This window comes from Spea bombifrons, chromosome 5 (genome assembly GCF_027358695.1).
Source record: "Spea bombifrons isolate aSpeBom1 chromosome 5, aSpeBom1.2.pri, whole genome shotgun sequence".
Taxonomy (NCBI): domain Eukaryota; kingdom Metazoa; phylum Chordata; class Amphibia; order Anura; family Pelobatidae; genus Spea; species Spea bombifrons.
This window is the reverse complement of record NC_071091.1, coordinates 102371393-102398701: the sequence shown is the minus strand read 5'-3', so window position 1 is coordinate 102398701 and position 27309 is coordinate 102371393. Positions and strand designations below refer to the sequence as shown.

The window sequence follows — 27309 nt, the reverse complement described above, 5'->3', positions numbered from 1 at the left end:
TTGTAATAACCGATATATACATTTATATACCCACCTTATATGTATACCATGGGATCTGCACAGTCATTTCTCTCCTTTTTGTCTCTCTGTTAAGTTGTTGATTGGTTTAGGCAGCCTTTGTAAGGTTTGATAAGGAGAACTTCAGGACAGAAAATGTAATAAATAATTCCGAGTTGGACCACCTTATGACTGAAATCTAAAAATTCCACTGATAAATAAAATACTTTAAAAGTACATTAATTTACAAATAAAATTCACAAGAAGCAGGACGTTGTAATAGTTTAGGTATTCTAAAAGCTGTAAAGGTGACAAAGAACAGAATGTTTTCCAGCAAGTACTTTTCTATGCCAAGTAAGTTAAAATAATTTACAATCGTATACCCTAAGTGGGAAACACGAAATTCCAGGTATCCTCAATGGTTTCTGAAATTCAGTAACTTCTTATGTTGCATTTATGTCTTTCAACTTGTAATTACCAGCATTTATGTATAAATTTGTCTTAAAATCTTTTACAATAATTTAAAAAACACACTTATTTTAACCAATAACACACATGATTGTATTGCTCTTGTCCATATTGAATACAAAATTTAAACATTCACCGTGTGGGTTGGAAAAAGTATGTGAACCTCTAGGCCAGTGATGGCGAACGTGTGGCACGCGTGCCGCTGTTGGCACGCCGAGCCGTCTCTGTGGGCACGCCGTGACTACAGTCATACACTGTAGTCACGGCGTCGGCTCCCGCGCAGGGCCGGCCTTTGGGGTGTGCGACCTGTGCGACCGCACAGGGCGCCACACTTCAGGGGGCGCCGCCGCGGGGTCCGACGCCGCCACTCATCAGGGGGGTGCCAACTTGCGGCACCCAGCACCCCTCCAGAGACGGACAGTAATGTCCGCCGCTGGAGGAGCAGGCTCGCAAGGGAGCGGTATCGAAGGTCTTTAACAGATCTCCGGCTCCCTTGAGTGATTTTAAGCCGGGTTGAACCCACCACCGCTGTCCGTGCCCTCTGACCCGGAAGAAGACAGAGAAGACAGAAGAACTGAAGAAGAGGAGCGAAGAGGAGGAAAAGAAGCTGAAAGAAGAAAGGAAAGGTAGCAAAGCATTAAGTGAAAGTGGATTGGTATGTGTGTGGATTAGTATATATGTGTGGATGGGTATATGTGTGGATTAGTATATATGTGTGGATTGGTATATATGTGTGGTTTGGTATATATGTGTGGATTAGTATATATGTGTGGATTGGTGTATATGTGTGGTTTGGTGTATATGTGTGGATTAGTATATATGTGTGGTTTGGTATATATGTGTGGTTTGGTATATATGTGTGGATTGGTATATGTGTGTGGATTGGTGTATATGTGTGGATTAGTATATATGTGTGGATTGGTATATATGTGTGGATTGGTGTATATGTGTGGATTGGTATATATGTGTGGTTTGGTATATATGTGTGGATTGGTATATATGTGTGGATTAGTATATATGTGTGGATTGGTGTATATGTGTGGATTGGTATATATGTGTGGATTGGTATATATGTGTGGATTGGTGTATATGTGTGGATTGGTGTATATGTGTGGTTTGGTGTATATGTGTGGATTAGTATATATGTGTGGATTGGTATATATGTGTGGTTTGGTATATATGTGTGGATTGGTATATATGTGTGGTTTGGTATATATGTGTGGATTAGTATATATGTGTGGATTGGTATATATGTGTGGATTAGTATATATGTGTGGATTGGTATATATGTGTGGATTGGTGTATATGTGTGGATTGGTGTATATGTGTGGATTGGTGTATATGTGTGGTTTGGTATATATGTGTGGTTTGGTATATATGTGTGGTTTGGTATATATGTGTGGTTTGGTATATATGTGTGGATTGGTATATATGTGTGGTTTGGTGTAAATGTGTGGATTAGTATATATGTGTGGATTAGTATTGTCACGATCCCGGCCGGCGTGCGAGTAAAGGGTGCTCGCAGCGTCGCGCTCCCGTTCGGAGCGCGTCGCCCGAGTACCCGTTACGACGGGATCTCATACGGAGCGGGTCGCCCGAGTACCCGCGACGTTACGGTCCCGTCCGGGACACGTCGCCCGGGTGCTCGTGGCGTTCCGCTCCAGTGAGAAGTACTTCACCCGAGTACCCACGAGTAGCGGGTACCCGGTACTTACCCCTCCAGGACCGATGCCGCAACGGTGTCTCTTCATACGCGGCGGTTCACATGAAAGAACCGCCGCACAATGATAGACACCCACGGCATCATACACCACGCCCCCCTTCTGAATCTAGTCTCCAATGGAGGAGACGAAACGTCCATTGGACAGCACCCCTGATGGGGGCGGAGCTTAGAAAGGCGGTTGGTTTAAAAACTGAGCACTGATACCTGTTCAGTGCTCAGTTGTTCTTACAACTTAGCTGTATGTGTACCTGTTGCCTGACCCTTCTATGCATGATACCCGGTGCCGACCTCTGCTTGCCTTGTGACCTTGTTGACCTCTCTGCTCCTGACCCGGATTGCCTGACCCTTCTATGCCTGATACCCGGTGCCGACCTCTGCTTGCCTTGTGACCTCGTTGACCTCTCTGCTCCTGACCCGGATTGCCTGACCCTTCTATGCCTGATACCCGGTGCCGACCTCTGCTTGCCTTGTGACCTTGTTGACCTCTCTGCTCCTGACCCGGATTGCCTGAACCTTCTCCGCCTGATACCCGGTACTGACTTTCGCTTGCATAGTGAACGCACTCCCCTGCATCCTGGTTTCCTCACCTGTACCATCGTAATAAGTATATATGTGTGGATTGGTATATATGTGTGGTTTGGTATATATGTGTGGTTTGGTATATATGTGTGGATTAGTATATATGTGTGGATTGGTATATATGTGTGGATTAGTATATATGTGTGGTTTGGTATATATGTGGTTTGGTATATATGTGTGGTTTGGTATATATGTGTGGATTAGTATATATGTGTGGATTGGTATATATGTGTGGATTGGTGTATATGTGTGGATTGGTGTATATGTGTGGTTTGGTATATATGTGTGGTTTGGTATATATGTGTGGTTTGGTATATATGTGTGGATTGGTATATATGTGTGGTTTGGTGTATATGTGTGGATTAGTATATATGTGTGGATTAGTATATATGTGTGGATTGGTATATATGTGTGGTTTGGTATATATGTGTGGTTTGGTATATATGTGTGGATTAGTATATATGTGTGGATTGGTATATATGTGTGGATTAGTATATATGTGTGGTTTGGTATATATGTGGTTTGGTATATATGTGGTTTGGTATATATGTGTGGTTTGGTATATATGTGTGGATTAGTATATATGTGTGGATTGGTATATATGTGTGGATTAGTATATATGTGTGGTTTGGTGTATATGTGTGGATGAGTATGTGTGTGGATGAGTATGTGTGTGGATGAGTATGTGTGTGGATTGGTATATATGTGTGGATTAGTATATATGTGTGGTTTGGTGTATATGTGTGGATGAGTATGTGTGTGGATGAGTATGTGTGTGGATTGGTATATGTGTGGATTGGTAAGTGTGTGAGAGTGATCTCTTGTTTCCCACAGTCCTCTGAAATGTCCCCTGGGTCCCACTGCCTTTCCTAAAATAATCTCTTTCTATTAATATGTTATATTGATGCATACTGTTGTGTATTGTATAGTATTTTGTACCGAAAAAACGTCCTCTCCATGTTTAATATGCAGTGTTGGCACTTTGAGGTCTGCAACTTGTTTTGATGCACAAAAATGGGCACTCAGGCCCAAAAACGTTCGCCATCACTGCTCTAGGCTAATCACTTCAACGAAAGCTAATTGGAGTCAGGAGTTAGCAAACCTGGATTACAATCAATGAAACTGGATTGGAGACGTGTTGTATTAAGTCCATGGCAGGACACCACGGAGGTGAAGGCACCTTGACACCCCACAAGGCTACTGGGAAAATGGCAAATGGTGAAGTACAGTGGAGGGAGCATCATGATTTGGGGCTGCTCTATTGCCTTATTTTGTCTGCAGTTATTTGTTTTTCCTGGTAACAGGCCCTTTTTGATCTTCCATATTTTTCTCTGGATAGGTGGTGGCAGCTGTCAGGGGTTTAGTAGAGAACCGCACAGGAGATGCGTGACCATTAAGCGGCAAGGTCAAAGTACTGGGGTCCTATGGGGAAGCTTAAAACCATCCTGTAATTTGTGAGCATCAAATGCTGACGCTGTCAAAGAGTGTCAACAGATTGTTTTTTGGTTTTTTTTAAGTATGTCCATCACCAGGGCCATTTACAATCTTTTCCCATTTTGATTCGAAGTGGATGGGCTGTTGCGGACAACCAAGTGGCCTGGGCAGACCATAAGCGGCCGATCAGTGTCATTGCCTTTGTCAGTGTTCAAAGATCATAAGGAAGAGAAAGGGACTTGTTACATTATGTTCTGATAATTCTAAATATACATTATTTTCTTCTAATAAAGTCATTTGATCTGTAGAACGATCAGCAGCAAAAGCGCACCTGGACTTTTGTGCCTGGGCCCTTAGAGGTTAATTCTTTTAAACACATTCACTTTAATGTATATGGTCCCTTTAAATTATCATACGCTCCCCTGGCAGATATGGTTATGGTTACCTTACCAAATATAGATTGTTTCTTCCCCACCTTTTAGGGATAACTATCCAAGGACGGGACAAGTGACCGTGCGCCCACCAGAACAGTATGCGAGGCCTAACGTTACAGTAGACATTATGGGAAGAACAAGACAACAACCGTCAAACTTCAGCGGTAAGCTGCCCTGTGTCCCGTTCGCATGAATGAAATGCTTGAAGTGTTAAGGGTTAAAAAACAGCCCTCAGATCAAACTATTGTGAGATACTGGAATCAAATTCAGATTTCATGCCAGAGATATATGCTAGTTTTTTTTACAGTATCAAAGATCACTTGGGAGCAAGATTTTTAAAAAGTTTTTTTCTTATTGTAAAAAAAAAATTCAGTGATAAAAAATTCAAGCGATGACTTAAAAAGGGGTAGGGGTATAAAAGTAATTGTAACGTTACAAAAATCAAATAGCACGGCTTACAATTAATCAAATTAGCATAAACCTAACCTTCATTAATTATAAACTGGTAAAAATAATGAATAGAAAGAATTGTTTACTCAAATTGACACCGAGAAAGAAATACTTTTTTATTTTTATACTGAAAAACTAACTAAATCCATCTTAAACTAGTGACTTAACATATTATTATGGGATTTCTGCACTACAAGTGAGATCTGTAAGGCGGTAATCTGCGGATATACCCCAAAATAAATGCATAATGACAATAACAGCCAGTGACAGTAAAGGGAAACCAACAGATTCTCCCCTAAATCCAGTAAAAAGGGGGTGGGGGGGTAGCGGCCGAGGATCGTAAAATGCAAACCTCTTTCTAGCTTATAAAAGTCAACTTCAACTAATTTCCAAATGTAGAAGGCGAACATTTTACATTAACCACTGATTTTTATTGTTTTACAGACTAAAAATCCAAGAATAGGAGAACTAGGATTGTGTCTGGCCGAGGACCCGAGAAATCAGCCATAAACTCCACCACTTCAAATATACAAAAAAAGTTTATCTGGATTGCGACTGGAAAAGAAAATAAATGAGAATGTTTGTTCGCCTCTTACTCCTTCCATCGGTCAGGACATGTCGTGATGAAATGCTGAAAATTCAAAGGACTAAGTTACCTAAAAAACTGTTATCTCAGAAACATCATAATGTGTTCCAAACCCCAATTTCTGCTGATTCTATACATATTAGCAGGGCGTTTAGCGCTGTGATACACTCATACCCAGCAAACCCGTTCAAAAGAGGGGCATCAGCGTGGAAATTGGGACAGAGGGGTTTTGGTGCCAAACCAGGAGTCGCTCCCTTTAGGAAGGATACTTCGGACATACTCACAATCTCAATAAAAAAAATGCCGCCAGTGGACCAACTTCTTCAAATCAGTTACGCCTCTGCCTCGCTGTTTTCCCTCCTGAGCAATAAGCGGTATTATTACCTCCTTCCATTTTAGGTTTGCTTGGCTCGCTTCAGTTTAGCAGACAAATCATTTTCTGTGCTAATACTTATTAGATAATGGGGTCTTGTTGTCCCTTGTGGATGGGGGTAATTTCTGCCTTAACAAAAAAAATAGAGAAATATTATAACATTGTATAACGTCCCAAGGAGGCCTTTGCCGTGGCTTCTCTGTGATGCAACGAGACCTCCGATGAAGCTCCACGTTAAGCACAAAAAATGGGATATCTGTATAGGAGCAAGCAGTATCAGAAAAAGTAAATGCATACGCACGGCCAAGTCATTGCTTCCCATATAATGGCAACTTCCAATATTATAACCCCCAACATTTGTGATGTCCTAATCAGATATTGGGGTATCAGATGGAGGTGTGATGAGACCTTACCCTCCTGGCCACCTCGCCACGCATGGAGATGTGATGCATGTGATGTGAGTCTGTGGTGCAGCATGGCGGGTTGATCAGGGGATCTCCAAAACCCATGATCCTCACTGGCGAAAATCTGGACTGTCAATGAAAAACACGACGGTTGGGAGAATGCCATTTATGGTCTATAATAAAACATTTTGTGAAATCTGAACGAATTCTAAACGCATGCAGATTGATCTGCGCTAAAGATCCCGACCCACAGCGGTGTTGAAACGTACAATAAATCGGTGTCACCATTCTTTGTATCATGCGGTCGATTGGTCTGCCAGTCCTGTGTTCAGAATTTGCCGTCTCCGGCAAGCGGCAGAAAAGATTCTTTTTCCGTTTAGAAGCGAAAAGTGTCTTATTGTAAGGTTTCTTATCCTAATCATAACTGATGATACTCGAAGTCCAGGAAGGGAAGAGCAGCGCTGATTGAAGATTTCTGAGAGAGGATTAATATGAATCTTTCACAACTCACTATGCTACTAACGTACAGAGAAAAAAGAATTTTAGAACTAAAATTATCTTTAGGCCGAGCGTCTTATTGGAGTCAAGAGGTAGTCACTGTGTATGGAGTACGGGTTCCTGTTAACACATCATTCTATAATCCTGTTAGAACATTCGGTCTATATGTCACATCAGCGTCAATGTTTTTCTATGGAAGGTAACAATACTACACAGCATTGTCATCATCAGGCCCAGCGTTGCTTTATTCTCTCTTTCAGCGCTGTCTCTCTTGCATGAAGAACTGGGTCAGTGGCCCCAGGCCCAGCTTTTAGACGATATATAGAACTATTAGATGGTAGAAAACCACTCATTCTGCCTTTGCTGCCTAATATTACTGATTTGACAAATGTGTAGTAAAAAAAAAAGATTGCTCTCGCACGCAAAGTGCTTCCTTTAACCCCTTCAGGACTAAGGGTTTATGTTCAGCAACATCCCCGAATGACCACAGAGGAGCCTCGTTAATGGCGTCCAGAGAAGGCTTTGAATCATAGGAGAGTCTTAGTGTGTTAAAGGCAGTGCAGTCCCGCTGATTCAGCTCCTTGGTAAGCAATACAGCCATGAAAAATGAGATAGGACTCGCCAAACTTGGGGTACTTTGACGCAGTGGCGGGGTAAGCGATATACGGCCATACAGTATGACGGGAGCCCCAAAAGGGGCTTTTAAATAGCTGGTTGTTCTCAGATTCCTTGTTCTGTTGCATGTACATATTTGTCATTTCAGCAGCAACCCGAAAGCTGATTTTATTTGTTTTTTATTGTGTGCACGTAAAAAAAGTAAATCTTTATATTACAAGCACATAACCCGAGTACTTAAGCAGCGAGGGTTATTATTAAGTCAGCCGATTTGTTATTAGAAGCATGTATCACGATTGATCCGCTGCTTTGCAGCCCATTGCAGCTGTAACGTGGTATTAATTTTCTGAAAGGCCTAAATTAATCACTTGCCTATAGTGAAAAGTCTGTGGCTGGCCACACGACGTGACTTGGCATTGCTACGAATTCTTCCAGGGTTCTGCATATAAGGATTATACGTAATCTCATTTTGCCCCGCTTATATTTTCGTGAAGCATCAGAATCTCCAAGAAGATTTACGGCTATAGTGACATAAAATATACTGAGAGTGGAGCTGCACTAAACCCCCAGGGCTATAGGATACCGAGCACAATGATATTATATCGGTTATGTATAAGAGATTGTGATGGCGGACGACAGGAGACCATGAGGAATAATGGGCACCGATGAGACCAGCAAAGATAGAAATCAGGGTCAGAGTAGCCGAGGTCAAGCACAGTGGAAGCCAAAACAAAGTACGGAAGTCTAACCAGTAAGCGTAATGAAAGCCCGGGCCTAGGGTCAGATTCCAAGGGCAAAACAAGTTTGTGTTGTGACCAAGGGCAGGGTTCAAAACCAGAGCATAAACAAGGCAAACAGATAAACCGGCACAACAGCAACCAGGAAGCTATGAGCAACCTTTAATTATCAGACAAACCACAGGTGTGTGTCAGGAACCAGAACAGGGATGATAGGGGACACGGAGAGACAGGAATACAAGAGACCACAGAGCCTCCCATCCTCAGGGGTTCCGGACAGTTTGGGCGAGGACAGGCCTGGTAGAAACAGAGGCAACAGAAACAAATAATAAAGGAGAAAGATCAGAAGAGGAAAGGAAGAAAGGAAGGAGTGTCATCAGCATACAGGTGGTGCTGTAAGCCAAAGCGAGAACAGAAGGGGTCCTAGCCTTGGGGTACACCAACTGAGGGGGAAATGGTAGAAGAAGAGTTACTGGACAGGGAGACACTGAAGGTGCGATCAGAAAGGTAGGATGTGAACCTGGAGACAATGTCTCGGAGACCAAGATCGTGAAGAGTTTGGAGTGGAAGAGGTGGTCCACAGTGTGCATGTACATATAAATGTTTACCACTAGACTACAAGTAGTTTACTACTAATAGATATAAATAGTGATTTACAGTTTAAGCAGCAGACTCATTTTGCAGTATAACATTTTTATTTAATTTCTTCCTTTCTTTCTACCTCGTTGTCATACCCAGACATATTTCCTGCGTTCCCCAGACAGATTCAGAGATATTGGGGAGTAGTCATCGATATTTCTTCTGAATGGTAAATGGATCCCAGCGAGGTGGCCATACCTACTGGACATCACAAACATCACAGAGCCCTTGGATCCAACACTTGCCACGATATTAAAATAAGTTGTTGCCAGAGCTTGTGTCCTGGTGAAAGCCATCTCCTAGACCTTCAGCGGTTGTTGAACTGCTCTAACGTTTGATTTGTGAGGTATTGACAAGCCCGCTTGTTCATGAATCAACACTGATAATGCAATGGAATGCCCTGTATGGGGCTAATATGTATATGGTTTATTTCCATCACATCAGTTATTAGTGAACGCTCTAGAATCCCGTTTTTGAACCCATGCCTGAAACGACCTTAAACTGATTTAAGATCTCCAGGTTTGTAAATAATAAGTGCAAGAAAATGAGTTTCTCAAACACTGCACTTACTTACTTCAAGCAGCTGTCATATTGGATCAGATTAAACCAAGATTAAACTAAGTGAACTCATGTCCACATCACTGATTGTTAATGTATACTTGACCTGGTTTTGCTTCGGAGAAAAATACCAACCGGCTGAATCAAGCTCGGTATCTCTGACACGGCAAACCGGCGCACAAAACGAAATGTGAAATGTCTAAGAAACGCTTCCAAATGAGTTGGAATTGTATTGTCACGGTGACCTTTTTATTCAACCCAATGCAATATTACATCATTTGATGAACCCTTTTCGGCAGTCACGTGAAAATGCCATAGGTACCGTCAGAGATTCAAAAGAAGGGAACATGCAGGGACACTAGATCTTTTCCACGGTATGTAGTCTACTGAGATATACTGAACGGTGCTAAACATTCATATATCTATGTTGTCCACATTACACGTCTGGTACACCTTTTAAATTAGTGCCTCCTTGAATCTTCTCTAACATAATAATGGATTTGCACATAAAGAGCTAGAAAAAAACAAGAAAATGTGATGTAAGGAGGGAATACACATACAAAGGTGCCCCTTCTTGTAGCCATGTACAGTAACATCCTGGAGGCCATGCTGGCCAGTGATGGTAAAGGTCAAGTGGTGCTGTTCCCCACTCATTAAAACAACCTCAATCTTTCATCACACTCCACTTCCATCACACCTGTCATGCATCACTCCCGTCATTCCTATCACACATCACAACTCACTCCCTCACACATCTCCCTCACACTCTCATTACACCTCACTACTATAACACATCACACCCTTAACTTCCGACCTCCGACCTGACATTCTTACCTTACACAGCGGCTTTATTTACTGCTGGTCACACAGCGTGCGAGGAGCCACCGTATTATTGCGGTGTCACATAATATTGTGTCACGTGACCCTATAGTGCTCCTGCCTCCTCAAGTGGGGCGGTCCAAGTCACAGATGATCATCGCTGCTCCCACATGGCCAACATCTGACGCTCTAAGTCTGGTGGCTCTTTGCCTCTGGCCATGCTCTTCCCTCCTCCTACCAAAACCCCTAAAAAAACTCTCCTGGTTTGGACACATGTTGGAGGGAAAGCACTCCCTTGCCCTTGGGTGTTAGGGAAGGTGTTACATATATGAAACACGCCCAATCAATGTAAAATGGAATGATTGAATCTAAAAGCTTGAATAAAGCACAGTCTAGATTTGTTAAACTTTTATACGGCAGCCTCTGAGTCACACTTTTGCGTTGTCTCACAGGAATACAGATTTTCCAGTCTGAAAAGCAGAAAAGCAAAAACCTAAGAGACACTAAAGATGAATGTTTTCTTGTGTCACATTTAGTCATATCAAGCGAGTCAGCGGTAGCCCAGAAAACAGTCACGCTTATGTGAACAGGAGCCCCGGCGCAATACCCAGCGAGACGTTCTATGAGACATTAAAGGCGAAGGAAAACTAAAATGCCGACCTCTGCTACTCGGAGGGAGTTCTTTTAACATTAAAAATATATATACACCATTCCTATCTGCTTGCACACATTTCATTGCTCCATGTAGGAAATTCAAAGTGAAAACTACTTGAAAACAACCCCCTTAAAATGGGGGCAGAGAAATATACCCCTAAACACAAATTGGTGTCCTTAGTTGCCCCATATGGTAGGGTCAGCCCTGGGTAGGTTAGGTTTACATGCTTTAATACCCACTCTCACACACCATAAACATACATACATAAACTTTCTCCCTCTCCTTAGCCCTAGGCTCAATGCTGACACTCGCTGATACACACACTCATACACAGTACACCATACAGTAACATATGCAAACTCACACGTCACATGCTGACACACATGCCAACACCATACACTAATAAACATACTCTAACATCATGCACACCATTCATTTACACACACTCATTCTCCTGTCTTTCCCTCTCCTCCTCTGACAGCTCTCGCTCCCACTCACAGATCTCAACCTCTCCTTCTCTCAACTCTCCCTTTTACCCTCCCACAACTCTTAATCTTACACCCTCTAACACATACACATTGCGTACAAACTTACTAACGTTGCACCGGACCCCGTCATCATTGCGGCTCATAATTCCACCGCAGGGTCACATTACGCGCTTTACGCCACCAACTGAGCGTCTTACTTACCGGGACTTCTGGTTGCCATGCATTTGCTTAACACAGCGCTGGGCCAATCACAGAGAGTCTGAAGTAGACAAAATGTAAGAGAGGAACTGGCTGGAGTGCGGGCATGGCCTGGAGAAAGCGGAAACTGCCCTGGAGACCTGGGAAAACAGAGCTTTACCCAGAGACTCCAGGTCAAGGTAGGTCCAGGGGGGCAGACATTGACTGCTCCAAATGTATAATTTTACGCTGGAAATGCTCCTGTTTTGTCTTGACAAAGATGGCCATAAACAGATTTTATTTATGGTCTATGAATTCATATGAGGCTTTGGATGCATTCGAGAAAATTCAATGGCTGCCATCAAGACAAACATTTGGGTCTTGTCCTACCACTTACACGCCTCGATAAACACCAGACACAAACTTAACTAGGGAAGCGGAAAACACGGACATTTCTGCACAAGTTTTGAAAAACATTTCGGGTCATGTCTCGTCTCGTCGGGGAGAAACATTTGCCAGATCTTTTTTTGTTTGAGCAGCGTGTGGCGTGTCCTTTGTCGATTGTGAATGTTACCGCGCTGCCCTGGTTGCATAAGGTCAGGAATGAAATCATGCAATTAACTTCAATTAGAACGGGCACATCAGTGTGCTGTGTGTTTATCCAAGCGCCTGATCGAGACGGTGCCAGGGTCATGTCGGCTCATTTTACTTGTGTGACAATCTGTAATAACAATGTATTCCTGCCCAGCTAAACATTGTTATTATGAGAAGATCCCGGGCATTTAGCTTCCTCGTCTGCGTCGAGTGTGTTTTTGTGGCTTAAAGTGGTTCTGTCACCAAAGTAACTTTACGATGATCAACAGGGCATAAAAAAGAGACTTTGCTTTCACGCACGGAAAATGCTAGCATTTTCTAGGATACTTTTAAATGGATTTCAGTCTATCTTCGTAGCCGTGAAAAACACAGAACCACTCACGTGTGCAACAACATAAAAACATGGAATCTGGTGGCAGATAATTATTCGCCCCATTTTATCTGCCCACTGTTCCTGATGTAAAGACTCAGACCTTAATCATTCCTTAGATTCAGGAGCCATATACCTATCCCACACGTGTTTAAATCCCTCATTGTATTACACTACCGCTTCTGCTGGGAGGTGTATGATAAAACCCTTCCCTTTGGGAAGTGCACTTTTACAATAAACTTCTTCAATATGTTGGCAATGATATTCACTTGGAGCAAATGCACAAGAGAAAAATCTATAGCTACAGCTCTTCCATTTCCCTAAATACAATTCCTTATTGCTGCTACAGAACAGAGGCCTTCGGTCCAGTAGGGTCCATGCCAGGTTCTGTTAGTCAGCCGAAGGGTAAAAGAGACACGCAAAAGTCACCATTCCATATAAAAACATGGCGGAGGGTCCCTCAACCTCCTGAGTAAGCCAGTTCCTACCTGAAGACATCGCTAACAATGGAACTCTGGCGTGAACCGATCCTGGAGACCACCTATTGGGCTAAAATTAGAATGAAGTCTAACCATTCTTCTCTCTCTAGAGTTCAGAGCTGCAGATAAAACAGCTGACTTTTTGTCACAAAGTATCCCACGTTCTGTTGCGTGTAAGTGCCATGTTTAGCTACAAGGTATTGTGTATGACTTCTCAGTGGCTTTACAGGGCTAAAATTGTATCTGGAGATACACAAAAGCTCTAGATTATTATTATTATTATTATTATTATTAGCTATTATTTATGCTGATGTAATATTTGCCTTTGGTCATGTTTGACTATTGGCATTTTAATTACCAACCAACATTCGTTCTCAGCTTCTTCAAATTCTCTAGAAATGTCAGATGCCACGTAGTAGACCAATGGTGACGTCCATAAACCTCCCTACCCTGGGGAAAAATGTATCTTTTAGACAACAAAAGAAAAAAAAAACACCACATTTTAATTTATTGTTTAAAAATTAGTCATAGATCAATTAAGAGAAACTTTGAAAATTAATTGCAGGTTGATGGCCATAAAATACGTGATGACTGGGTTTATGTCACTGAACCCTGATCAAAATTCAAACTCCAAGGTAACGCTAGTCTCTTATTGTTATTTAACACAGTTCTATATAGATAAACCCCCCAGGGGTAGTGTTACCTGCTGTAGACTAAGCAACGTAGGTGAGCTCTGATGATATTGTGATGTCAGGACCTCTGTCTACCAGAGTCCTAGTATAACAAGAATATTCCTTTGAAATGAATAGCCAAGAGGCAAAAAGTGTGATGAAACGATCTTTCCTGCATTATAGAACACCAGACACTACTGGTTTCCTCCGGCTCTGACCTTGTGATCATCTCTACACCGTACAGAATGCCAAAAGCCTACATTTTGGGTGTCATAGTTGAAGACCCCCCACTGGTGCTTATTACTTTATCTCTGCACACTAAGAAAAAAAATAAGGGTTATCCAAGACCAGCCCTTTCATTCTGGTAAAGTAGGCAGTTGTCTAGGGTGCTGGGCTGATAAGTGGTGCCACCATGAAGTTCTTATTCTTAACAAGTGCATACGGTGGAGGGGTGAGACACAAAGCTCACATAAGGCAAGTGAAAAATGCAAGAATATCCATCCCTAATGGGATCTGTCCCTTTCACAAAATCCTACATGTTGCTTATCAGTGTCAGGATTGGGTTTGGAGCGTAAGAGCAGAGGATAGCCCAAAACAATGTCAGGAACAGTCCAATAGGTCAGCAGCGAAAGGGTAGTCCAAGCTAGGGTCAGGAAACAGACAAGCAGGGTAGTCCAATAGGAGAGCCAAAGGTCGAATAACGGAGAATCCAAAAGAGGGTCTGCAGCAAGGCGAGCAGAGAAGAAAGGGAATCTGGAGTCCAAGGACAAACAGGAAGCAAAGTTCTGGAACACTGGAGTAAAGTGGTCACAGTCTGAGGGGTTTTTATAGTGCTGCAGGTATCTCCTCCTCCCCTGTGCTGAGCAAGCTCCTCACGGGATTGGTTGTCAGAGAGGATTCCACAGCACGTGGTTCACTGTTTCTGTGTGTGAACATCATTGTTGGATAGTTGATGTTGGAGTCAGGCTTTACCTGGGGTTTGCTGGAACTTTAGGCCACGGTTTTGGCCTACTGTGCTACCATGATCGCGGGTAGACGCCGCTACCACAGCCCGCGGCTTCAGCCTACATCGTGATCACAGAGCCTTTGGAAGGCCTGTAGCGACGGAGGACAGCTGCGGAGAGCAGGTAAGGGTGAGAGGGGCATGACAATCAGTATCCTAAATAAACCCTTGTCATGTTTTTTGCAGGTTAAAATTTCCAAAATATGCAAATATCGAGCATCGGAAACGTGTTCTGTGGAGGGATAAATCCCGCTTCACTATCTGGAAGTTTGATGATGGTCTGGAGATGTTTTTTTAGGGTTTAGGCTCCTTAGCCCCAGTGAAGGGTAATATTAATGACAGCGTCCCTGGTCTTTACCCCACGAGCATGCAGATTGGGAGTCAGGCTCTTTTGGCTGAAAGGGCGTAAATTCCCTTCTCCTGGAAACCCTTCTCAGAAGAGGGGAGGCTATTATAGCCATGGAGGGGGGCAACTCCATATTAATGTCTATGGTTTTGGAATGGGATGTCCAACAAGCTCACATAGGTGTGATGGTCAGCGATCCACACACTTGTGGTCATATAGAGTGGTTCTATAGGTTCTACAATTCTTAAGCTGCAGTAACAAATGGATTTAACGGCGCTGTAAACAGGGTTTCTACCTTCTTGATTTGCATTTTGTTGCTTTTGTGCTTATTTTGTAACAGCTTACACTATGTTGTATGTCGAGGCGTACGAGTTCGGCGAAGTCCTTTAACAAATGTATATTCTAGGAGTCAGAGAAAGCATTGATTGTTTCGTTAATGAGCCCGGCTAGTACTAGGAATAGCCTGATGCTGATAATCCTAAATCCCCCCGTCTGGAACGTGTCCAGATTCCCATAGAATCCTTTGCTTGTGTAATTATTTTGGTATGTTTTCTTGATAGTCTGGCTGGTTCCACGGGGTGAGTATTTGACAGAACCAAGCGACGGCCCATCTGAGTATTTATCAGTCCAGAACACACATAACTGGTTCTATAGGATGCATAACTGCCATGAAATGGAACAAATAACACGCGTGTGCTAGGGATTGGATATGAAAGGCCGACTCGCCGATTCTGGAACATTTACACATACACTGTGCACTTACCTCCTCCCCCTGTATGCCTGCGCACTCCCTTTGCAGGCTCATCATACGGCTTTTTCTACGTTTGCTGAATAAAGAGGTTCTGGTTCTGGTCCAATGTCATTCTTTATGGCATAAACCCACAGCCAGTTACTGTGCCCCTTTTGTTTGTATAGGGGGGCTTTACAGCGGGAGGTCAAATAAACGCTACAAATAATATTTGTATTGACTATGGAGGCAGAAATGGGCTTCATGATTCATCTTCATTCATAAAGTCAATATTTATTACGATAGATAATTCAGGAGGGTCTGATTATGTTTCCGTTATGATCAATTTGTGTCCTTCTGTCATTTTTATGTACCGTCTCTATAAACTGCATGATATATTTATTAGAAAAGGAACGTTCACATCGGGTGTTACATTGGATCCCATGGAATGATACTTTTACCCCACAAAAAACATTCAAATTCCAGATAATTCAGATTTGGGGTAAATCAGGTAATGATTGGTCAATCCAAGATTGTTGAAAAAAAAAATTCTGCACAAGATGAATTGACTTTTTAGAATTTTAGTATTCTAGTCTAACGACTTAACGCTGGTGACAGCAAAATGGTTGTAATGGCAGGAAAAGCATATTTGTTAAAAGATATTCTGAATTCTCACCTGTACGTAAGCAGGAATTCGACACCAGAGGTGTCCTAGGCGCCAAGAACCCTGTTTACGGCCCAGATTTTGGGAGCTGTAATTCTTCTTTTGGGGAAAATCCAAGGTTATGTAGCATAAATACTAACATGAAGAATAAACGACAAAATCTTTTTTATTTTAGACCAGCTGGTTTCAGAGACTATTATTCACTATTAATATTCACTTTTACAACAACAATGCCCAAGATGGATCAAAATACATTGTATCCAAATACTTTTTGCAGTTTTTATATAATTTCTCCTCCAGCTCAGGTTCTGCTCTTATGTTATAACCTAGGGCTGTCCAACCTGCGGCCCTCCAGATGTTAGAGGAGTACGGGAGATGTAGTCCTGCAACAGCTGGAGGGCCGCAGGTTGGACGCCCCTGTAACCCGTTCTATACGTCTATTCCCTGCCTGCGCACCCCCAGCAATGCTACTCCTGTTAGGATCAACGGAGGGCGAGAAGGGATTAAAAGGAACCTTGTGATCCTGAAACAGATTCCTGGCTAAATGTAACGTTGGACGTAGCTGAATGATCGGCATTGAATCCTGAATAAAGTATCATTAATTACACCATGGGAACCGAGCACGAAGAGCCGCACCATTAAATTCTGAAAAGAATGGAAATTTATCAGATTTAGCTAATCCGGCCCCTCATACTGATATAATCTGTCATCAGAGATTTAGGCAGCTACTGCTGCTCTGTCTGACGGGGGCCGCTAACTCCACAATCTGAACCTTTATTGGGAGGTGTCTGCTTGTTAAATATCATTAACTCAAATGGGGGAAAATCTCTTTGGAGATAAAAAAAAAGTAGTTAGAAACAATACTAACGATAAAAAGTTAGTTTTATTATAATAAAAAAAAGAAAGATAAATAATAGTAAATAACGAACGGTGTAGTTAATGCTTGAGGTATTGATTTGGTGAGCGCGATGCGGTTATTGTTTGCATTAAATAAGCTTATTTTTGGAAGACACCCCTTTTCTAAACATTTACACCCATCTTAATGAAACGTTATTAAATCCGAGGCCTACACATCGTTTAATGTAATCTCTTTCAGCTCCAGACAGGCTGGGAGGTGTATTTCATGAGCGACCGGTCCCGTCTTATTGCTTAATGAACAGCGGCTAATAGGTGCCGCCGGCCTCTCCTGTGCGGGGATAAGAAGCGCTGTGGCCCGATAAGAAGGCTAATGGGCCAACACACCGCATACAAACGCTCTGCACGGCCCGTAGCGATTTGGGTCAATGCTGGAGTTTGTTGGAAGGCGCTAGCCGGTCCCTCGTAATTAAGCTACACTGTTGCTTGAGGAAATTCATTCTTATGTCATCAGGGCCGGGGCTGAGGACCCTAATGAAGTTCAGGACAGTTTGGCCTCTTCTTCTTACATCTACTCGGCCATTTCAGTAAATAAAATGATATCGATGGAAGCGTGAGAGTAAATTTTACAAGCAAACTGTTGACAAACACCTTGATAGAGAAATCAGCCTCTTCAGAAGAGAACAAAACAATCTAATTTAGTGACGAACCATTCCCTCTGTGATGTCATCGCCCCAATGACTCGGTTCGTTAGAATTAGAACATCTAAGGCCAAGTGGGAAGAATGCCCTGTATTCTGCCTTCGTTTCTGGGCAGTGATACATTGTATTGTCATTGATCATATGGCAGAGAGGGGATTTTTGACGGTCCTCTCGATACAATCAATCATTGGGGTTTCCAAGACCGGGAAGAGCTTTGATTGACTGATGTCCAGTGCTGTTCCACATGATTATTCCTCCCCGTTGAGTTATCTCTCTCCTATTTCTAAGGTGCAATTCCCCTTTAAACTGAACGAGCTGTAACTTACGGGTTCACCGAGTTATTGAGATCAAAGTTTAATTTTTGTTTATAGCCAAACAAGCGGGCGAAGCTTCAACAAAAGTCATTACGCAGGCCAGAGCAGCTGACAACGATTGAAGATAAGCTCTATATATACGCGAAAACACAATCGTATATCGTCATGGTGATGGACTTTCTTTTATACCAGAGACATAAGGAAATAAAATATTATTATGTTATGGAAATATCAGGGCAGGAATCTCAGACTCCGGCGTTTCTTTTTTCGTTAGTTGTCTTCTGCCTCGCTGGCGATGTCCTCCGGGCTACGGCCGCCGTAAATTCCCACGCGACATAGCGGCACAAAACGCAAACGCTGCTTTATGAATGTCGCGGACTGATGGCGGAGAATGGATGCGCTTTAACCCCTTAAGGACAATGGGCAGTCCCTAAACCCATTGAAAACAATGCATTTTGAGCCCGTACATGTACAGGCTTTGTCATTAAGGGGTTAAAAAAAAAGGTCTCTACAAGCACGTTTGGAATTTTTTCACACAATCTTTCTGGGAAGTTAAGGCTGCCGTTCCACCTAACCTGCTGCTTTTCCTGCTGAATGTAGCATTAAAAAAAAAAAACGTCATTCTTAGTTTTGTTGAATGCTTAAAGATGCTTTTATTTTTGTAAAACTTCATTCATAAATTTTTTTTTGTTGTTGCCGGGAACACTTAAATGTCACGTTACCCAGAAGCAGGCGCTGATAGGCTGTTGTCTTGGACAGTGAAAATACTTCATCCAACTTTTTTTTTTTTGTATTTTATGTAATTATCCCTTCAGATAAAAGAATACAATTATTTATATTTTGATGCGTTTGGAACAACATCTGAAATATTGGTTAAACTGCGTTCTAAAACCTTCGGCCTACTAGGGGTACTTTGTAATGAACCTTTATATTTTATTCCATGCAAGGCCTCGTTAGTATTGTCTTTTACCTCCTGTCCTTCACCGTGGACTGGTGGCAGAGGACTGGTGGCAGAGGGTCTGCGGCAGGGTGTCCAGATCACCCCTTTAGTTGGAGATGGGTATGGAAAATACAGAATACAGGCTTCATTGTTTCTGAATGTTCCTGGTTAGTAGCCATTGGAGTCCTGAATAATTTAGCAAGAGGTGTAATTTGGTTACAAACAATTATTTGACATTATTTGGCTTCTGTAGAGCACAAAGGGCTCCATATCTTATTCCTCCCCTGTGTTTTCCCTTGTAAAATATCCAACATTAATGAACTTTAAGACTTCTAAAAACAAGATCCATTTTACTGTATGCCTGTGAATATACGAGGAAGAGGGATCCTATCTTCAGAAACCGATCAGTGCGTAAGCATGAGGGTAAAAGGCCCAGGGGCGACACCGGCACTTTAAGGCCAATGGCTGTCTAAAGACGCAAGTGCCCCATTGTCCGGATACGCGCAGCTTTTTTTTCTCTCACGTAGCATGTGGTCGGCATATCCAGCTGCTGCCGGGTTCTGTTGGCAGCCATGTGCCAGGTGGCCAGTCTGGGCCTGTAGAGGCCTTATCTAGCAGACAATGACACAATTGCATTTTATCTTCCCTAGCAATATTTAACTGCCCCCCAAAAACGCCAATTTCAGTTGAAAGAATTGCCAATGTTTCTCCCCGGCACAAAATTCTTCAAAAAAGGTAAAGTTAAATTAATTTTTTTTTATTATTATGATTGGAAGGAGATTTTCAACTTAACGCAGGTGTGTGCCGCCCTGGAACAGATACAATCATCCGCCGAGCTTTCCACACGTTGCTAGGTTTGCTCTTTAACAATGAAACGCTTTATTGCTGACAAAGGTTAACAAACCGAAGCGCATTCCACCCGGGGATCATTTTCCCTCCAGAAGCAACGCCGAGACAATGGAGGATTCTTCTGCTTCGGAAACAATTCTCACAGAGCCTTACTCTAAGCAAACAGTGCAGTCCGCCTATCAACAACGTTAGATCATCTGACAATATGCCACATACACAATACATCATTGTAGATTTGGTGGAGTCATTGTATTAAAGCTAATTATAGGTCATATCTATTAGTTTTAATGTATGATCCTCTTTCTTCTATGGATAACAGAGCACAGAGACCAGATACCTGCTAAGCATACCTCGGAGGACTCCAGATCCCGCAGACTCGAGAGACTCTAGATCCCGCCCCTGCAGACTCCAAATCCCGCCCCCGCAGACTACAAACTCCGTGAAGCTGCAGCGGCGTTGCGGAACTCTCCACTTCCCCTCCAACAATTGCGTGCGTCCCATTACGTCAGCAGGACCGCCCGCAACATCAACAGGACCTCCTACTCGCATCTCGCAAAGGGTAGGTGCCGGGTAGCCAGGGCCAGATTCCTAGGCATGCTGCCAAGCGTCCATGTTTTGGAAGGACAGTCCCTGCTTGGGATCCAAACTACTATTTCCTCCCGTGTTTTCTAGGAGTTCAGAATGTTTGCTGGGTATATCACAGCCTTCTGCAGCCCTAAAAGTAACAATTATGTGTATAAACATCAAAAAAATATATTAAATTAATTTGTGTAAAAATAATAAATTTTCCTTATAAATTTCTCATGCAATTAGCCGTCAGTAAGTCACATAAAATAATCGGTCTTGTGTTCGGCCATTTGAGACTCTGGACGTTACGGGATGAGCACACGATGTAAATACCCAGATCAAAAGAAAAATAGGCTTTTATATTTTTATCATCACACAATTTGTGACACTAGGTCGTGGCGCCATATGCAAATGAGAAACTAATGTGGAAAACAATTTGCATATGGTGACAAAATGCCCGTTTCTATTGAACTTCATTTTTTTAATTTATAAGAATAAAACATGAATGTTCTCATTTGTCACGCTTTGATCTTTGGATCACCGGCTCTGTAACATGTATGTGTGCGCACGCGGTACATTTCAGAACACGCCACACGCAGTCACACAGAACAGATGTGGGATCTGTGTGATTAGCTGAAGAATAGCACTCGGAGCCTTGCGTTAATTATTCATTCCTAATTAAAACATTCAGCGCAGTACGGAAAGTGTTTCGTTGTGTCTTAGTATTTGCCAATGCACATTATTTGTCTAATCTTTATATTTGATGATTTAAAGGGCATTTGACACATCTAATCGCCACCCAAGATCATGCGATCTTTAGACCGTCAGCTCCTGAAACACGGATGGGTTGGTGTTTCGGATGGGGTTTGGGGAGAGGTGTGGGGGCGAGACTTTGCCAAGACTTTTTATACTGTTATACCCAAGAGACCTTAGATAAGAGGAGCATCTGGGGAGTAAAGAGGGACTGTCCCTTCTAAAGAGGGACCCTTGGGAGGTATGCAATCATACCTGGCCATTTCCTTGTCATTCAGCCATGGAGGCCACCTTTCTTGTTGAACCAGGGAGGTGATGGACCCACCACCCACCTTGGTGGTGGGGTTACCAAAACTTGGAGGGCAAATTGGGCAGAATAGGGGGATTATCCAACACTGCCTTGGGCTACAGCCATGGACTTCCTGGATGTTAGGTGGGCAAGCCGGCCATTAGCACATAACCTGAGCTAGAATCACCCAGGGTCTCCTGTGGAACATCAAACGAAAGGGATGGAGACATTCTAAGGGGCACCAAGTCATTTCTTGCCCTCAAACCCACTCTGGTACAGCAAAGGACAGACAGACCGTGGAAGCGACCATGCGCGTCTAACAGTAATACAGCTAGAGAGCCGCTGAGAAGCAGACATTTTACACAATATTTTTTCCAAACATGATTCATTGTTTTGTAGGATGAAACACGCATCCCATATTCTTAATTAAACTTGTCTCATTAAAGCGTCTTGGCTCGGAGGATTTAAATTCTCAGCCAGGGCTCCTTGTAATGAATTGTTGCTCAGCCAAAAATAGAAAAAGGGAAAAAAAAAAAAAAAGCCTTTGTCTAAAAGGCTTATTTTATAGTATGGATAGAGGTTCCATTATTCTGGTATAGCCTTTATGCAATTGGCTTATAACACACAGAAGTCTATTCATTCAGCATAAAAATGTTTTCTATATTAATAGATTTTATCCAATTAATGGCACAAAACACAAAGAAAATTACATTTATTACACAACAGCACATAGCCAAGTGATGATAAAGCTCCGTTATAATACCGAAATGATTTAAAGGCTCCGTTACAACTCATATTAAAGAAACAAATCTTCGATTTGTTATTTTCTCAAAAAAAAAAAAGTTATAAGCACCGACAAAAAGCGCTATTTCCGTTTCTGCGGCAATCCATGTCTGAATAAATTATATCTGGCAAAAACTAGGAATGAAACAAAATTTTAAGTGAATAAAGAATTATTTCTTGGAAGGGTTTGGGCAACTACTAGGAACGATGCTTCTAATGTAGCATTTAGTAAGGAAAGTTTTATCTTCCCCAGAGTAGGTGGGACAGCACCTTTAAATGGAATTATTAAATAAGAATAATTGGGTTAAAATGCGCAGTAAAGCTGATCAAATAAACCTTCGTCTAAATAGAAAGATGAAACGTGTGTTCTGATTCATAAGTTTGCACGTGTGATATAATTCATCTCGGCCCCAGTGCTCAGCTGTGAACTAATATTTGTTACAGGCGCATAGAACTTTGACGATGTTTGAAAGACTAAATCAGATTTTGCAACAAAATAGTTTAACGCACAAAATTCTCAAAAATATATATTTATTGAAAGCTGTAAAAACAGTCGTGTGAAGGTAGCTTCTGGTAATTTATAGACAATAGGAGAGAACCTCCATGCTTTTGTCCCAACTGTGACATATGACAAAGCAGACCTTCTCTGCCATGACCAGACAATCTAATCTCACGGGCCGGGGGAAAGCCAAGTTCAGATAATTCTTAATTTTTAAATCTAGAAGCCTTATCAAGCAGTAGAGTTTTTCTGGAACAAACCAGCATCGAGCAATTGTGGAGTCAAATTAGGGGCGAGTTTGCTATCATAATAACCATTTCCCTTGAAACCATAGTCATGGCGGATCGGCAGATGTCCAGTAGAATGAGGATAGGAAAGCACACATCTTTTTTTCTTGATAGTTTTCTGATTTTACTCATTCGAAATGAACCATAAGTTTGTGTTTATTCTGCAGAACTCTGGATAATAACCATGTCTCTAAAGCGCTGGCCACGTTAATGACCGCATGTCCAGCATAAAGCTTATTACTGCAGCTGGTGGACACGCACCCGATGCACGCAGATTCCTCGATAGGGCTTAGTGGTCCAGCATCATCGGGTCTGGCGGCGGGTACGTTTGTACATATGCGAGTCATTGTCACAAGACTCCAGTTGTCTAGCTGTGTTCTAAACCCCAAGTCTCCTCTAGCACTTAGGTTGTTCCTATCTGAGAAATCCCTAATGGGCAACCAAACCGAAAGGTACGTTTCCAACCCTTCAACTCTACTGGAGCAAGTAAAGTCCTTGACACACATAGCAAGCCTGAACATAAGGCAAGACCAAGTAAAGCGTGAGAGCCAACAATAGGTATCATAAGAAACCTGCGCCTCGCGGGCATGCATCTGTTTGGGGTCTCCTGGTTCAACGTAAAACATCCAAAAGAATTCCAGACACCTTCGTTTGTCAGCCTCTCCCCCAACAGCTAAGGTGCATTATAGCCCGAGAGCCCAGTGTCCTTCTCACCAGGTGAGCCCAATTACCTGTAACGTCTCAGGGCTCATCATACAAAACCCGGCCTGGAATATTTAATGAGCTCTTCCTGAAAGTGTGATGGGGAACCGGCTCACCCTGCTCTCCCGGAGACCCCATCCCAGAGACCCCATCCCGGAGACCCCATCCCAGAGACCCCATCCCGGAGACCCCATCCCGGAGACTCCATCCCGGAGACCCCATCCCAGAGACCCCATCCCGGAGACCCCATCCCGGAGACCCCATCCCAGAGACCCCATCCCAGAGACTCCATCCCAGAGACTCCATCCCGGAGACCCAAACCTGTACAGCACACCAATAAAGTATGACCCCCCCCCAACTATATTTGTTAATTGAACGGATTATTGTTTCAAATCCCTTTGCATGTTTCTGTCCTCAGAAAGGACCCTCCTGGCATCCAACTTATACGGTGGGATCTGTGACCTCCCTTGTGTTGAGGTTCTGTATCTTCTAACGCCAGACCATGGTTCCAATGTGCTTTTGCATGCACGTCACAATATCAGAGGAGGCAAGCAAAGAAAATAGAATTGGTGCCCGGAAAACACCTTTAAATAAAAGAAATGCAGTTTTAAAAACTTTAATAATGCTTAAAAACCTATAAACACACCAAAATCAAAATGAAACATAACCTAAGTATTATGCATACATTTCAAATTCATTTCTTGGAAAGTTCAAAGAAAATGGGTATTTGGTAAAAAATAATTCTAATTTTGTTGCCATATAAACATGCGTGACAAGATAATACAGGACCGTATGTTTCATCTCGTTCCCAGCATCACAGAGGGTTTCTGCTGGAAATTATCCGTAAATATAGTTTGTTTGGTGTATGGATCCGGTTCTAGAATCTTGGGATTTATAGAATCAAACAATTACAATGTAATCATTTTCTAATAGATCTACTTTATTTTAAGCACTTTTAGAATATAATTAAACGCATTTATTACTATGCATATTAAAAGTCACTTAATTGGCATTTAAGTACCCATATAAAGGTCACCTACCTTTAGGAGAAGCTGCAGCATTTCGAGTTTTGTTTAAGGGGGTCTAGTTGGAACTCTTGCACAAGTGCGTATAGTGCATGCGCGCAGCGACAAGCAGATGTGTTCGGCCGAAGGAGCTGGGGGGACGGGGAAACGGTGTAATGTCAATGGGGGGAATTATGCTGAACCCCTCCGTCCATCTGCCACATAGAGAAAATGACAATTTAAAGTGGACTCATGTACATTAAAGTGCATGCGATGACTGGGATGTTCCTTTGTTCCATTGTCAGTTTCCACCCAAAGCAAGCTCTATAAAGACATGGTTGGATGAGTTTGGGGTGGAAGAAATACGGATAAGGTACAGACACTTAGCGTATGGCATTGTATTAATACATAATATACGCAACATCTTATGCCAGATTTTTTTCACAAAAATTTTATTCATTTAGGACTTTTGGACTATTTACATGCGTTTTAGTGATTGTGGGCACTGTGACTCCTTCATACATTCCAAGAAAAGAAGGGTATTGAGAAAAGGGGTCCCAAAGAGGCAGGACAGAGAATGTTAAGATATTTCCCAGACTATAGATGTAATAACGATGGCTGAAAGTAAAACACCCTGCAGGATGATGGGGCTTGTAGTCAGCAGCGGATTACGAAAGCATCCAGCAGGGGGAGCCCGAGCTCTGGTCCTGGCTGGACAGACTCCGCAGACAGACGGAAGGGGCAGAGCCAGGCATTGACAGAGCAGGATTGCAGTGCATGGCTGCAGAGTCCCAGTGAAGGATCTTACATGCAGCGCTGATCTCCTTCTAATCCTCTCTCTCTCTCCTCCAACGATCCACCGGCAGTATGAGCTTCTATGGACAGCAATGGATTCCCCGTTCTTACCGGTGGCTGAGTGTGGGGAGCATCTAATCCTGAAATCCAGTGTCTGAATCAGGTGGATCATCTGCCTGCTTGGGATCTGCATGTAGAAGGATCCAGCTGGGGGTCTCACAGCCCATCCCTACCCCGGCTCTCTAGCCCTGCTAAGAAGTGGGGAAGGAGGAGATCTCTCATAGCCTCTCCTATAGACACGCAATTAACAGAGGGGGTCGGATCCAGATCTGTTGGGGGTCTCAGCTCATCTGACACTAGTGGATTTTTTTTTCTGCCTATTTTTTTTTTTGCTTTTTCTGGATTGATCCAATACTGAATCATGGAGGCTGTTATTGAGAAAGAGTGCAGTGCTCTGGGAGGCCTGTTCCAGAATATCATAAGTGACATGAAGGTAAGAAAAAAGCAATCAATCAATAGATTTAACCCTTTTACTGCTGGGATCAGTTGATCCCCATGATAGCTCAGTGGTTAAAACAGGTGACCAGCTATTTATTTATTACAGAGGGAGCATTGTGCCCATTCATCCACATGAAAGGCATGTATAGATCCATTAATAACAATGTTCCTAAGGTTAAGTCATTGTGACATATAGTAGCTTTGTTTATATATCAGAATGTTTGAACATTCTAAATAGATTCAGGGAATTACGGTAGAATGCATTAACCCTTTCTCCACTCTGCCTTTGGCAAAAAAAAAAAAAACCCCAAAAACACAAGGGAAAAAAAAACATCTATTTTTTTCATGCTGGAAAAACCGGTTTAAGAAATAATATTGTCTTGTGTTATACGTCTGTTGTTTGCGTTCATCTTCATTTCTGTCCTACTGCATTTTTTCCCCTCTGTGCTTTTTTTCTTTGCCTAGAAACAGCTGATTGTATTCATTTTTTTTGGGGGGGGGGTCTTTGCGTTAGATATCCACATGGCATCTAAAGGGTTAACCACCTGAAGTCAAAATAAGTGGTCCCCACCCTTACTATACCTCCAGTTATGGGGGGGGGGTTTGCATTAGATTTACCCTTTAGCTTCTGGATGAGAATTTCTGGGCAATTATGTATTTTTAGTTGAATTGCTAAAGGAATATGGTAATTAGAGCAATATTATTTTTTTTTGGTACATTTCATTGTTTTTGCACATTGTACAGCCCATTGTACGGCGCTGCGGAATATGATGGTGATACAGTTCCTATTATGTAACAACATTTATATTTAAGGAGTTCTGTGTAATTATATAAGAAAAATTATAAATTTTTAGCTGTGGAATTAGCCTGATATATATATATATATATATATATATATATATATATATATATATATATATGATAGGCTAAGCCACCCCTAACACATGAATATATTATGTTCAGATTATTATTCTTATATTATTTT

General features: G+C 42.3%; 2 protein-coding genes across 4 annotated transcripts in view; both read left to right on the top strand.

The window, feature by feature from the left end:
- LOC128496698 (transient receptor potential cation channel subfamily A member 1-like) overlaps positions 1-5675 on the top strand; it is a 30688-nt gene extending 25013 nt beyond the window's left edge. The window contains exons 20-21 of the mRNA XM_053466453.1: positions 4684-4799; positions 5530-5675. Of these exons, the coding sequence (XP_053322428.1) occupies positions 4684-4799; positions 5530-5534 (121 nt within the window). The 3' untranslated portion in view covers positions 5535-5675. The remainder of the gene's footprint in view (positions 1-4683; positions 4800-5529) is intronic.
- A 20136-nt stretch (positions 5676-25811) lies between these two features.
- Positions 25812-27309, top strand: part of MTSS1 (MTSS I-BAR domain containing 1) — a 67642-nt gene continuing 66144 nt past the window's right edge. For 2 of the 3 annotated variants that reach the window (XM_053466440.1, XM_053466439.1), the window contains exon 1: positions 25812-26319. In XM_053466440.1, the coding sequence (XP_053322415.1) occupies positions 26248-26319 (72 nt within the window). In that variant the 5' untranslated portion in view covers positions 25812-26247. The remainder of the gene's footprint in view (positions 26320-27309) is intronic. The other variant, XM_053466441.1, reaches the window with a different exon arrangement.